Raw genomic sequence first — 13,219 nt, forward strand, 5'->3', positions numbered from 1 at the left:
CCCTCCCCTCCCTTCCTCTCCCCTCCTGCCCCTCCCTTCCTCTCCCCTCCTCTCCCTTCCTCTCCCCTCCCTCCCCTCTCCCCTCCCCTCCTCTTCTCTCCCCTCCCTCCCCCTGCCCCCTCCCCTCTCCCTCCCCTCCCCGCCGCCCCATGGCCCCGCCCCCAGCAGCTCGGGAGCCGGAGGGGAGGAGGGGCAGCGGTGCTCCGCCCACCTTTGCTTAGCGGCTGAATTGGGTGCCCCCCACCCCTTTCCGCGGGTGGTTTCCGCTCCGTGCGACCCGGAGACCTACCCTGGCCTGGGGCTTCCTCATGCCCCTCACCTTCCTTTGGAACCAGTGGACAAAAGGCTGCCCACCCCGTGGGTCATGGGCAGGTGTCTCCACGTCCCCCCACCCGCCGCCCCCACTAGCCGCCATCCTGGGTGCGCCTAGAGCTTGAACCCCGGGAGAGCAGGGACCTTGCCTGCCTGGCCCGGGCTGCATCCTGCCCCCCAGCTCGGGCTGCATCCTGCCCCCCCGGCCCGGGCTGCATCCTGCCCCCCAGCCCGGGCTGCATCCTGCCCCCCCGGCCCGGGCTGCATCCTGCCCCCCCCGGCCCGGGCTGCATCCTGCCCCCCAGCCCGGGCTGCATCCTGCCCCCCCGGCCCGGGCTGCATCCTGCCCCCCAGCCCGGGCTGCATCCTGCCCCCCCGGCCCGGGCTGCATCCTGCCCCCCAGCTCAGGCTGCATCCTGCCCCCCCGGCCCGGGCTGCATCCTGCCCCCCAGCCCGGGCTGCATCCTGCCCCCCCGGCCCGGGCTGCATCCTGCCCCCCCCCGGCCCGGGCTGCATCCTGCCCCCCAGCCCGGGCTGCATCCTGCCCCCCCCGGCCCGGGCTGCATCCTGCCCCCCAGCCCGGGCTGCATCCTGCCCCCCAGCCCGGGCGTCGGCGCGGGGCCTCCGCGGGGCCTGCCCTCGGGGACCGCGGCTTCCCTCGGTGGCCTCTCCCGCCTTCACCGCCTCAAGGCCTCCTCCGCCCTGGCCCGGGCCGGCGAGACCCCGGGTCCCTCCTGTGACCTAACTTGTCACCTACCCCGCAGGCTTGACCCCACTCTATCATTCATCCCGCAGACTTCCACACGGACGTCTGACGGACCCCATCTCCAGTGGCAACTCCCCCACGACCCCGTAGCATGGTTTCCGATCCCTCCAGATCCCACTACCCTCGGACCTCTCCCTCCTCCCCATAAATCCCAACCTCCTCCTAATCCTGGGTCCTGCACCCACCTTCCCCCCAGCCCAGCTGTTCTCCGTGGAGACCTTCTCTCCTGAGCCCCCTGAAGCTCACCTGGGGGCCAGCTCAGGAGCCTCCTCCTGGAAGCCTCACCTCACTTGCTAGTGGCTGGTGCTGCCTGCCTTGGTCTGGGCATCTGTAACCCTCTGAGACCGTCACCTGCCCCGGCTTGCCCCTCCCGCCTGCACGGCACCCAGGGTGGGGCCGGGCGCTTTGTGCCTGAACTCCCAGCAGCAGCACAGAGCCCGGCACACAGTGGGCCTTGGAAAGTGTTTATTAATTGAACCCGTGCTTTTCCGCAGAGAGGGTAAAACAGGAGTTGCTATGGATGGGTGACACATCGGCTTAGAGAAGCTGAGTCACTTGACCAAGGCCACCCAGTTACCAAGTGCCAGTGCTGGTTGCAGAGCCCCACACTCCTTCTGTGCCTCTGGACCCCCCTGTGGCCCCTCAAGGTCCACCCAGAGCATATGAAGTGTCACTTTTCAGGTCCCTTGGCTGAGTCCCTGAGGCTTCTCTGCCTTGATGACCCTACATGAAGGAGGTGGGGTATGGGGTGGCCTCTACCAAAAGCTGAGATGCCCAACTCTGCAGGGGAACTGCACCTCCTGTGAGGGGCTTCATGACGCCCAGGACTACGCCCACGTACGCTCAGCACTGAAGATCCTCATGTTCTCTGATGCTGAGAACTGGGACCTCAGCAAGCTGCTGGCAGCCATTCTCCACCTGGGGAACGTGGAGTTTATGGGTAATGATCTCCTCGGACAGCACCCCTGGGGGAGAAGAAGGGAGCCAGGAGAGGAGGGGAAAGAAATCTCTCAGGCTCTTACCTGAAGAGCCCTCCGAATCACATGGTCTAACCCTGCCCTAGAAAAACACATGGAAAGTAGCTATACTTGTGTAGGCCTTGAGAGGTTAAGGAAAAGCTGTCAAAGATTAGGGCACTCCAAAGATCAAGACTCGATCAGTCACCCCCCACTTTTAGCCAATACCCCAAAGGGCTACCCCTCAGGGTGAGGGTAGAGCAGAGTAAGCGGAGCCTCGTGGGCTTGCACACCAGTGCGTAAGCCTCCAGGCGGCCTGGGTTGCCCTATCTTGCCAGCTCCGGGAGCCCCTGCCCTGGAGGGCACAGTGAGGAGACCAGCGCACCTTGAACTGGGGTCCTAAGGAGAGGGAGAAAGTGAAAACATGGGGGGGGGCGATGATTCATCTCCTCCCTTAATAGACCCCCTCCACACCCCACACCCTGTAGCCCGGCCCAGTCCAGTATTTGAAGAGACTACGGTTAGCTCTAGAACTCATGAAACACCAATTCACAGAGCAGTGGGGAAAGGACAGACTTTTAATAAACTGCTCTGGGGCAACAAGAACCTGGGCCACTGTCTCACACCATCCGAGGAAAGCTATCCAGTGAGTTGTGGCAGGCGGCCATGTACTGTATTAACCAAACCGGGCACTTCTGCTGGTGAAAGGGGGCGACAAGCAGGGGCACCGGGTCGGGAGGGGGATTTTAAATGTGATGCTGAGGAAATGAAGCCAGGCACAAAGAATGCAGACCTTCACATCACCCTTACACAGAGTTTAAAAACCAGTGAAACTAAATGCTGTTCAGGGATTAATTATATAGATAGTCAAAAGATGACAAAAAAACAAGGGCGTTTTTCCATGACCCTGGGGAGAGCGGTTACCGGAGAGAAACAGGGTCTTAGCAGGAAGGGGCTATACTAAACTCCGGGGGCCGGCAAGGCTCTGTATTTTGACTTTAGTAATGGTTGCAGTGTTGACCTAATAATTACTCATTGTAACATGCCTTTGGGTTTTATGCATTTTTTTATCTGTATGCTTCACTGTGCAATGTTTTAAAGTTAAAAATTACACACACACAGAAATCACTCCTCTTCCGCAATCCTGGCAGCCCTAAGGTGGAGGCTGACTCAGAGAGGAGGAACTTGAACTAGGGAGGCCATCGGGAGACTTCCAGGCTCGTTATCTGACAAGGAACAAGCGAATGTCCAGGTTTCTATGGACTGCAGAGCGTGTTGCCCTGGAGACATGGGGGCGCGATGATTCATCTCCCCCCTTAGTAGACCCCCTCCACACCCCCACACCTTGTATGTAGCCCAGCCCAGTCTACCAGGCTTCTCTCCCAACAAGCCAGAATTTCTTCATACTTCCTTTTGAGCCAGGCCTTGATCTCAGGAGCTGAAGGTGCAGGACCTGGGATATTGGTCCCTAGGGAGGGACCTGGGGGAGGCAGAGCCTCAGGGCTGGGACTGGCCCAAACCTGCCCTCAATGGGGCCTCTGTTGCATCACTTCAGGGTGCTTTGCCACTCAGGGTCATTCTTCTCCCTGCAGCCGCGGTCTTTGAGAACCTGGATTCCTCCGACGTGGTGGAGACATCTGCCTTTCCCACAGTGGTGAAGTTACTGGAGGTAGCTTGGCCTCTATGTTTGCCAGCTTCCGTCTTTGTGAGGGGCCCCCAGGGGCCTGGGCTGAAAGACCCCTGACTCCTGATTCTAATAATCCTTCCCAGGCTCTTGCTCCTGTTTCTGACCCCTCTCCCAGGCTCTCAGCTCAACCCATGCACCCTTCTGCCCATGGCAGGCCCTGGGGTGGGAAGCAGAGTGAGGCAGTGTGAGCTAACCGTTAAAGTAGCAAAATGATGCCTCACTCTCCACCCCACTCATCTCCAACCTCTCCCTCTGGGCCACCTGACCCAGTGACCTCACCCTTGATCTTCCCCAGCTCCCATCAAACTTCCCCGCCTACAGCCTTATCCTTAGGGCTTCCCCATGAGCCGGGCTGATCTGGGACAGTGAGGCGTGCTCACACCATCAGCCCCCAGCGTAGTCCAGAGAGAAATGGATCCTCACTTGAAAGACACTGCGGGCTTGGGCAAGGACATGTCTGCACTGGGAAATCGTGGTGGCTTCCACGTCACACTCCACTGGCTGTTCTGGTGGGAAATTAATAGAATCAGAAGCACAAAAGAAAGGAAGAAGGAAAGAAGGGAGAGAGGGAGGGAGGGAGGAAGAAAAGGGAAGGACAAGCAGTCCCATTTAGGAACGTTTGCTGCTTGTGTTGGTCATTTGGAGCAGGGTTCTTAGGAACTTTGGGGCTTTGCCTGCTCGGTCTTCCTTGCATGGTGGGGCCCACCCATAATGTTGACTCTGGTCCCATCTGGCCTTGCCCTCGTCATAGGCATCTCCCACCCTCAGGCATTGGGCATAAGGTATTTGTTCCTGAGAGGGAACAAGACATGGCACAGGCAGGTCAGAATCCTGGAACCAGGCCCTGTCCTGCAGCTGTCTACCTGCCTTCCCAGGTGACACACCAGGCGCTCCGGGACTGTCTGATCAAGCACTCCATCATCATCCGCGGGGAGTTCGTCACCAGGCCTCTGAACATCGCCCAGGCTGCAGACCGGAGGGATGCCCTTGTCAAGGTGCAGGGCTGTGGGAGAAGGGGCAGCTGCCTGTGGAGCATGGCTCCTTGCCCCATTGGCGGAGAGCAGGACAGGGCAGAAACAGCTGGTCAAGTCCCAGTTCTGCCGGTCACCTGCTGGTGACTGGGCCTCCTAGCCTCTCTGGGCTTGGCTTCTTGCCTTTAATGTAGGGATGATAACCTTAGTAGATCTGTGAGGGCAGCCTTTCTGGGTGGACTCGGAGGAGGGAGCAGCCTCCTCCTGTGCTTCACAGCCCATTGGCTGTGCCCCATGTCTCCTCAGGGCATCTACGGGCACCTCTTCCTGTGGATTGTCAAGAAGATCAATGCTGCCGTTTTCACTCCGCCTGCCCAGGACCCCAAAAATGTGCGAAGGTCCATCGGCCTCCTGGACATTTTTGGCTTTGAAAATTTCCACAACAATAGGTATGAAAATCTCAGTTCACCTGCTTTTAGAAAATAAGCCGGACTCCTCACTGAGCAAGCTAGAGGGCAGCCATTGTTCCCCCTGGGCTCCTACCTCCAATCATAGGTGCCAGGGTGAGTCCACTGGGAAGACCTGAGTCTTTCTGTAGGGAGAACATCTGTGCATGTCCCCTGGCACCCATAGCATGTCTAGAGAAGGCCCCATAGCTACAAGCATCCCAAGTGCCAGACCTCTATCACCCCTCTTGAGCCATCTGCTCTCCTCATGAACCTGAGTGAACTGTCCCGTGAGGTTGGGGTGAAAATGAAAACCAGTAACATCGACTTGACTGCATCTTTAGGTGGCATAGCATCCTAGGTAAGGGAGAAGGTAGGGGACTTGTTGACCATCCCTGATATTTTAGTGTGGCGGGGGTAAGGCAAGGCAGGACACGGCTGACCCAGTGTCCCAGCAGCCCTGATGGAGGCTGAAGAGCTGACCGGGAGGCAGGTCAGAGGAGCTACCCAGCGGTAACTGGTGAGGCTGGGATGAGGGGAGACAGGGTGGTGAAGGGGGCCAGGCGGTGGAGGCAGATATGGACAGCTGATGTGCTGGTACATTATCAAATGGCAGAGGAGGCCAGGTGAAGAAAACGAAGGTGGGACAAGCAAGCAGGAAGCACCTCGATACAATCTAGCAGACTCCGGAGCCCGGTTCATTAAAGGACTTGGCAGGACAGAGCCTAGGACTGGTTCAAGAAGTGGACACCTCTGGGTACCGTCTGAGGAGCTGAGGGGCCATCCCCACCTTCACTTGCCCCTGCCCAAGGCCCCGTCTCAATGTGAAGTCTTAGAGGCCCCCTTGGTGAGCCGGGATTGTCAAGACACAAGCCATTCCCAATGCAAGCACACTGAATGGTAGGCTCCCAGGACCAGCTGTGCAGGCAGGGCAGGCAGCATGGAAGGACTGGCAGAATTAGGCCCAGTATGATGGGAGCTCTAAGGCCTGGTAAACTAAAATGTGGTCTGGATGATTGGTTTCTGTCCTCAAGGGGGACAGGTGAGCAGACCAAGCACACCCTGGAAACCTTGGAGGAGCATGAGTAGTTGGTTGTGGGGATCTGGCCACTTATGCAGGGACCCCTCCCTGAAGGAGCCACGGGTGGGGTTTGTCACAGGGCTGCAGTGGGGGGCCTGGCCCAGCACCCAGCCACCTACTCAGTCATGCCTTCTGCAAGTGTACCCTGAGCCCTCTCCAAGCAATGTGTTGGGAGTGGGGAGCATGGCCGACCTGTGTCCTCACCTCCTGGGTTAACAGATGTTGAACAAGTCCAGGCATGATGAGGTTCTGCATGAACTGGTAGCCCATCCTGAGGCAGAAATGCCTAAGTGAGGCCCAGGGGGTGAGCGAACGGGGCCGTGTGGTGAGGAAGGAGAGGAGCGGCAGCAAATGTGTGAAGACTCAGAGATGAGGAAGAACTGGGGCCCTCCACAGCACCTCAGAAGTCCCTGCAGCCACCCCCTGGGACAGAGGCAGGCTTCCTACTGTGCCCCTGTCCGGACCCTGCCTGAGGGGCAGGGAGAGCTGGGGCCGGCCTGTCAGAAAGCTTCCTCTCCTGGTGAGCTGGAAAGGACTGAGGGGCAAGACTGAAGCCTTGGGAGGCCAGTCCCCACTCCAGGTGGGCAAGGAAGGTAGCAGCAGTAGGAGTGAAAAGAAGTAGAGGCCAGGGCACTGTGTTGAACAGAGCACGGACCAGACTTGGACACTGATTGGAAGTTGGGCAGAGGCAGAGGGAGGTGTCAAGCATGACTTCTTGTTTTCTGACTTGAGCCAGGGGTGATGCGTAGATGGACCCTCTCCCAAGGTGGGGAGCCCGGGAGGAGCCCTGCAGTCAATACTGAGTCTCCAGAAGCTCCTCTCGTACCAAGGCCACTTGCCCATAGGGCTGGGCTGTCACAGGACACATGGTTTCCCAAGGATTATTTCCACGTCAAGATAGCAGACCTGGCAGAGGACCCTGTAGGGGATTGGTAAGGAGCCCAAGGCAGGGACTCCATGGCTCGCCTTCATCAGTGAGGGCCTTCTCCTTTCTTTTCGCTTGTTTGCCACAGAGTGGAAGAGGCGAGGTGATGAGGCAGAGGCAGAGAGCAGAGGGAGGGTGTGTGTCCTCGTGCACACAGGGCTCCATGTGAAAGGAATGTGCGTTGTGGGCACATACGTGTGGCTCCATGCAAACACACACACGGCTTGTGTGCCACGGTTCACACCAGCTGCAGCAGGGACACACTGACCCAGCTCCGCCTGGTGGCGGCGTTGCCTCTGCAGCTTCGAGCAGCTCTGCATCAACTTCGCCAACGAGCACCTGCAGCAGTTCTTTGTGCAGCACGTGTTCACCCTGGAGCAGGAGGAGTACCGCTCGGAGGGCATTGCCTGGGACTTCATCCAGTACACAGACAACCGGCCTACCCTGGACCTGCTGGCCCTCAAGCCCATGAGCATCATCTCCCTCCTGGATGAGGAGAGCCGCTTCCCACAGGTGTGTCCCCGAGCCTCCCACGCTCTCGTTCAGACCCCCCCCCCCCACGTCTCTGCCTGGAGGTTGGGAAACTCCCCTGGAGTGGCTCATTTGTTCAGAGGTTGCTGAAACCTCTGTTCGGAATTAGCAAACTAGCCTCAGCTCATCTCCAAACCAGACCTCCTCCCCTTCAAGGCCCACCTCAGGCAACCCCACCCCCTGCAGGAGGCTTCCTGATTCTACCCTCACTCCCACTCCCCAGCAGAATGGCAGCGCCATTATTGGTTAGATTCAAGAACGCACCCCAAGAGAGGGCTTCCTAAGCACCTGTGGGCCAAGGGCTGCGTAGGGTACAGAGAAGGAAAAACTTTTATTCTTGCCCTTAGGGAAAGCTGCCTGTCCTTGGGGAGATAGACTTTCAAATGCAGTCAGTAAAAGCTCTTAATCCAGAGGAGTGAAAACCAGGGCCAGGGTACCTGGGCAATTGTAGGGAAGGGTGGAGCGAGAGAGCTGGCAATGGAGGTTGGCAGACCCAGTGTCTGCTCTGGCTCTGCCCTTGTTCACTGTGACAAGTCATCGACCCCTAGACATCCGTTCCCTGTCTGTAGAAAGACCATCGGTCATTCTGAGCTCAGTTGCTTTGGGCCCGTGAGAGAGCCCCTGAGCCCTGTGGGTGTGCCAGCTGACCTCCCTGTGGCTGGGCTCTGGGAACTCAGCCCATAGGGTGCCTGTGCTCTTCCAGGGGACAGACACCACCATGCTGCAAAAACTGAACAGTGTCCATGGCAACAACAAGGCCTTCCTGCAGCCCAGGAACATCCACGATGCCAGATTCGGCATTGCCCACTTTGCTGGTGAGGTGTACTACCAGGCAGAAGGTAGGTGCAGCTTCTCACTACACCCCCTTCCTCCAGATCTGGAGTGGGTTCCAGGAAGGCCACTGAAAGGAAGCTGAGACAGTTAAGTCATTTTGCAGAGCTAGCAGTGGGAAAGAGGGAATTGAATGGACCAGGCATGTTTTGTTTTGTTTGTAGTAGTTCTATTGAGATATAATTCACATACCATGCAATTCACCCATTTTAAGCACACAACTCAATAATTTTTAGTATCTGCATAGAGATGCATAACTGTTGCCACAATTTAAAACATCTTCATCACCCCAAGAAGAAACCTCCCATTAACATTTATTCCTCATTTACCCCTAGCCCTTCCCTGCCCCCAGCAACCACTCATTTCTCTATGAATTTGCCTGATCTGAGCATTTAATAAGAATGGAACCACACAACATTTGGTCTTCCTGACTGCCGTCTTTCACTGAGCACCATGTTTCCAAGGTTATGCATGTTGTGCCATGCGTAAGGACTTTGTGGTGTGTTTTTTTCCAAATATGTTTTTATTGATTTCAGAGAGAGGAAGGGAAAGGGAGAGAGAGAAACATCAATAATGAGAGTCGTTGATCAGCTGCCTCCTGCACACCCCCTACTAGACATCAAGCCTGAAACCCAGGCATGTGCCCTGACTGGGAATCAAACCCTGACGTCCTGGTTCATAGGTAGACACTCAACCACTGAGCTACGCCGGCCAGGCAGGACTTTGTTTCTTTATATTGCAGCATAATAGTCCACTGTGTGAATTGGTCACATTTTACTTATCCCTTCATCAGCTGATGGACATTTGAGCTGTTTCCACTTTTTGGCTATTTTGAACAATGCTGCTATGACCACTCATGTACAAGTTTTCAATGTGGACATATGTTTTCACTTCTTTGGGATATATACCTAGGAGAGGAATTGCTGGATCATATGGTTTAACTTTTTGTGTAACCACCAGGCTTTTTTTCCAAAATGGCCCCACATTTTACATCCCCCCCCCAACGTATAAAGGTTCCAATTTCTCCAGGTCCTCGCCAACACATGCTATTGTCTGCATTTTTTATTATAGTCATCCTAGTGGGTTTAATGTAGTGTCTCAATGAGGTTTTGATTTGTGTTTCTGTGATATTTAATGACGTTGAGCATCTTTTCACGTACTTATTGGCCATCTGCATATCACCTTTGTAGAAATCTCCATTCACATCCTTTGCCCATATTTTAATTGGCTTGTCCTTTTATTGTTGTGTTGCAAGAGTTTTTTATGTATTCTGGATATAAGTACCTTATCAGATATATAATTGTAAATATTTTATTCTGTGGGTTATCTTTTCAGTTTCTTGATTGAAGCACAAAAGTGTTAATTTTTATGAAGTCCAACTTAACTATTTTTTTGTTGTTGCTCATGTTTTTGGTTTCATTACTTGGAAACCATTGTCCAACCCAAGATTTACCCCTGTGTTTTCTTTTAAGAGTTTTCTAATTTTAGCTTTTACATTTAGGTCTTCCATCCATTTTGAGTTAATTTTTGTATATGTTGAGATAGGGTTGAGCTTGGTTTTGACTGGAGAAACAAGGGCCTGGGGTGGCCAACCCTTTGGTGTGCTTAGAAAAGAGAGAAGGTGGCCAGTGTGCTGCTATGGTCAGGAAAATGGGCAGGCAGCCATAGTGTCACTCTGTGGCTCATCTGGAGGAATGAGAATGTGTCCTGGTCTGTGGAATCAGCTGGAGAGACAAGGTGCACATGCTCACTGTCCTCATTCTAGCTCTGTGGGCTGCGTGCACCCCCAGGGCTCCTGCCGCAGTCCTCCTGCTCTCATAGGCTCCCTTCCCCTCTCCTACCCTCAACTCAGTCTCCCCAGGCCTCACACCAGGCTGTGCGGGTATGCACAGAGCACTCCACTAAAAGGTGAGGTGACTTACAACGGGCAGAGTGGGAGAGGAAAGTCGGGGTCCTGCTCATGCTGAGTTAATCCTCAGAGTCCCAGGAGCACAGCCCCTCAGTTGAACCTGGCCCTCCTCAGCCTGACTTGGAGAAACAGCCTCTTCAGCTCCTTTCCAGTGGGGTTTTGTCCTCCTTGCCCATGATGAGAGTGGAGGGTGGTGTCCTCTCCCCGGTTGGACCCATGCCTGTGTTGTTGCCTTGGGCTGCCATAACAAAGTTATGCAGATGGGTACAGAAATTTATTCCTCACAGACTGGAGGCTGGAAGTCCAAGATCAAGGTGTCAGGAGGGGTGGTTCCTCCTGAGGCCTCTCTCTTTGTTGATGGAAGCGTCTTCTGGCATCTTTTCTGTGTCTGTGTATCTGTGTCTTATTCTGCTCTTCTTACAGCACCAGTGCTATGGATTAGGACCCACCAGAATAGTTTCATTTCAACACCATCAGCTCCTTAATCACCTTTTATTTCCACATATAGTCACATTCTGAGGTACTAGGGGTTAAGACTTCAACATATGGGTTTTGGGAAGACACAACTCACCCCATAACATTGCCACTCCCCAATTTCTGGAGGCTCGGTCTTCAGACCCCTGGCCCTAGCAGAGCCTTCCAAGACTCCCAGAGTAGGGCTGGTGGAGGGACCTTGGGGCTCCCAGGCTCTCAGGGTCTCCTTAGTGAGTCACACATGTACTTGTTTCGTAAACATGTCTGCTAACGGGCACATATGCTCACACACACAAATGCTCTCTTTCACGCACACATGCAAATACACGCACACTGCCTGAGGGCACACATGCATTTTCAAGGCCTGTGCAGTGTAAACTTGTCCTGAGGAGGGAAATGACTTCCAAGGAGCTCACAGTCAGTAAGTCACCTGGACATCCTTGGAGCCAGGAAGCCAAGGGTGTTTGATTTCTTCCCTTCTTCCATTTTGGTCTTCCGGAAAAAGCAAAGTAGCTACCACCCCTTGCTGGTTTCCTGGGGGTTTTGAAGCTGCTGCTCCTGCACAGATTTGCCACACAGACTCTCCCAGAGCTGCCTCTGGCCTCCGGGCTGGGCTGAAGGCAGGAGCAGCGTGGCCTCTTCCCCAGATTGCCAGCTCCCTGGGCATTACCAGGCTGCCAAATTTTCAAAGATTTGCAGGGGGGTTGAGGGGGAAGTGTCTTCACTTTCTCCTTTCCCTTCTTTTCTTATTTTAGCTCATTTATGTAAATAAGTGGTTGCCTAAGTCAGACTTGCCCAAGGTCAGCCGGAAATGTTGTGGGTCAGAGCCCTGATGCAAGCTCAGGCCTCTCACTGTAGAGAATGTGAATGGCAGGGTGTGTGGATGTGCTGTCCGCCATGGCCAGTGGTCCATACCTGGTGTATTGGCAGTTAGGGGGTGGCTGTAACTAGGGAGAGGTGGAAGGGAGGGGACTGGCTCCTGTACATGGTAGTACCCCCCAGGCCTGCACCCAGGGAATGCTGAGGCTGGTGGAGGAGATGGCAAGTCCTCAGAGCATCCCTGAACTGAGCAAAGGGACCAAGAGAAAGTTTGCCCAGGGAGAGGGGAAGCCCTGAGGAGAGCTCTTCACCTCACCTGTGGGCCAGGAAAGCCTCCTGGAAAAGATGGTGCTTGAGCTGGTCTTGAAAACCAAGCAAGAGTTGGCCTGAGTGGGTTGGGAGGAAATAGCATTCCCAGAACAGCTTGTGGAGGCCAGAGGCATTGGAGAAAGAAACCTTCTGGGGGTGACCAGGAGCCAGGAGGCACAGGGCCCTGGGGCCCGCAGGAGATGGGAAAGGGGTGGGGTTGGGATGCCAAGGCAATGTGCGTTTCAGGAAGGGTCCTCAGGGGCCTGGGGAATGTGTGGGACAGAGAGGCGGAGTAGGCAGAGAGGTAGGAGGCCATCAGAGGAGTTCAGACAGGAATGGCAGCCGCTTAGCCAAGGGAGTATGTAGTGGGGATGGTGAGTTGTAGGGTGGGGGTTATCTGTCCACGTGTCCTGACTTGGTGCTGGGTGGAGAGAGTGGGTGCCATGCCTGAGTGCAGGCATCTCTGTTGGCTGGACTGGGAGACCGAGGTAGGGATGGAGAGGATGACTTCAGAGGGGACTCCTGGAGCCTCCTGTGTGACCAGCATCCCCCCCCCCCAGCACTTCCCCTTCCCCTGTGGGTCACAGTGAAGCTGAGCTGGGGCGGTGGGCGGGCTCTGCTTTCCCCACAGGCTTCTTGGAGAAGAATCGAGACGTGATGAGCACAGATATCCTCAGCCTGGTCCACTCCTCCCAAAACAAGTTCCTGAGGGAAATCTTCAAGCTGGAGTCGGCAGACATGAGGCTGGGCCATGGAACTATCCTCCGGGGGAAGGCGGGGAGCCAGTTCCTCAAGGTGGGCTGTGGCTTCCCTTTCAGGGCCTCTCTGTCCTCAGGACCTTGGGCGTAGACAGGCATGTGCAGGGAGAGCCTGTCACCTGGGGTCTGGGTTTCTCAGTCGGGGCACAGAAGTGAGTGAACAGGAGTGTTGCTGTTGCCGGGTGGGCAGGCTTGAGGGACAGGTGCACAGGACGGTGCCCGCCTCTGAGTGTGTGTTCCTGCTAGGGCACGTGTGCTTTTGCTAACATTGTCATGTGTCTATATTGGTCTGTGTGTGTGTTCGAAGTGCTATAAGTGTTGTGTGTGCATGGCTGTGTGTGGCATCTGTGGGGGTGTGTATGGTGCATGTGCTGTATGTGGTGTGCATGGGTGTGAGTGTGGGTGTATTTGTAGTGTTGCCAGCGAAAGTGATAGGCTCTTTTG

General features: G+C 55.5%; 1 protein-coding gene across 1 annotated transcript in view; it reads left to right on the forward strand.

The window, feature by feature from the left end:
* Nucleotides 1-1,759: 1,759 nt before the first annotated feature.
* MYO7B (myosin VIIB) overlaps nucleotides 1,760-13,219 on the forward strand; it is a 71,270-nt gene continuing 59,810 nt past the window's right edge. Inside the window, exons 1-7 of the mRNA XM_081141886.1 lie at nucleotides 1,760-2,018; nucleotides 3,627-3,703; nucleotides 4,597-4,716; nucleotides 4,999-5,141; nucleotides 7,447-7,657; nucleotides 8,379-8,514; nucleotides 12,649-12,812. Of these exons, the coding sequence (XP_080998012.1) occupies nucleotides 1,796-2,018; nucleotides 3,627-3,703; nucleotides 4,597-4,716; nucleotides 4,999-5,141; nucleotides 7,447-7,657; nucleotides 8,379-8,514; nucleotides 12,649-12,812 (1,074 nt within the window). The 5' untranslated portion in view covers nucleotides 1,760-1,795. The remainder of the gene's footprint in view (nucleotides 2,019-3,626; nucleotides 3,704-4,596; nucleotides 4,717-4,998; nucleotides 5,142-7,446; nucleotides 7,658-8,378; nucleotides 8,515-12,648; nucleotides 12,813-13,219) is intronic.

Source organism: Miniopterus schreibersii, assembly GCF_964146895.1.
Source record: "Miniopterus schreibersii genome assembly, chromosome: 7".
In the NCBI taxonomy this organism is placed as follows: Eukaryota; Metazoa; Chordata; class Mammalia; order Chiroptera; family Miniopteridae; genus Miniopterus; species Miniopterus schreibersii.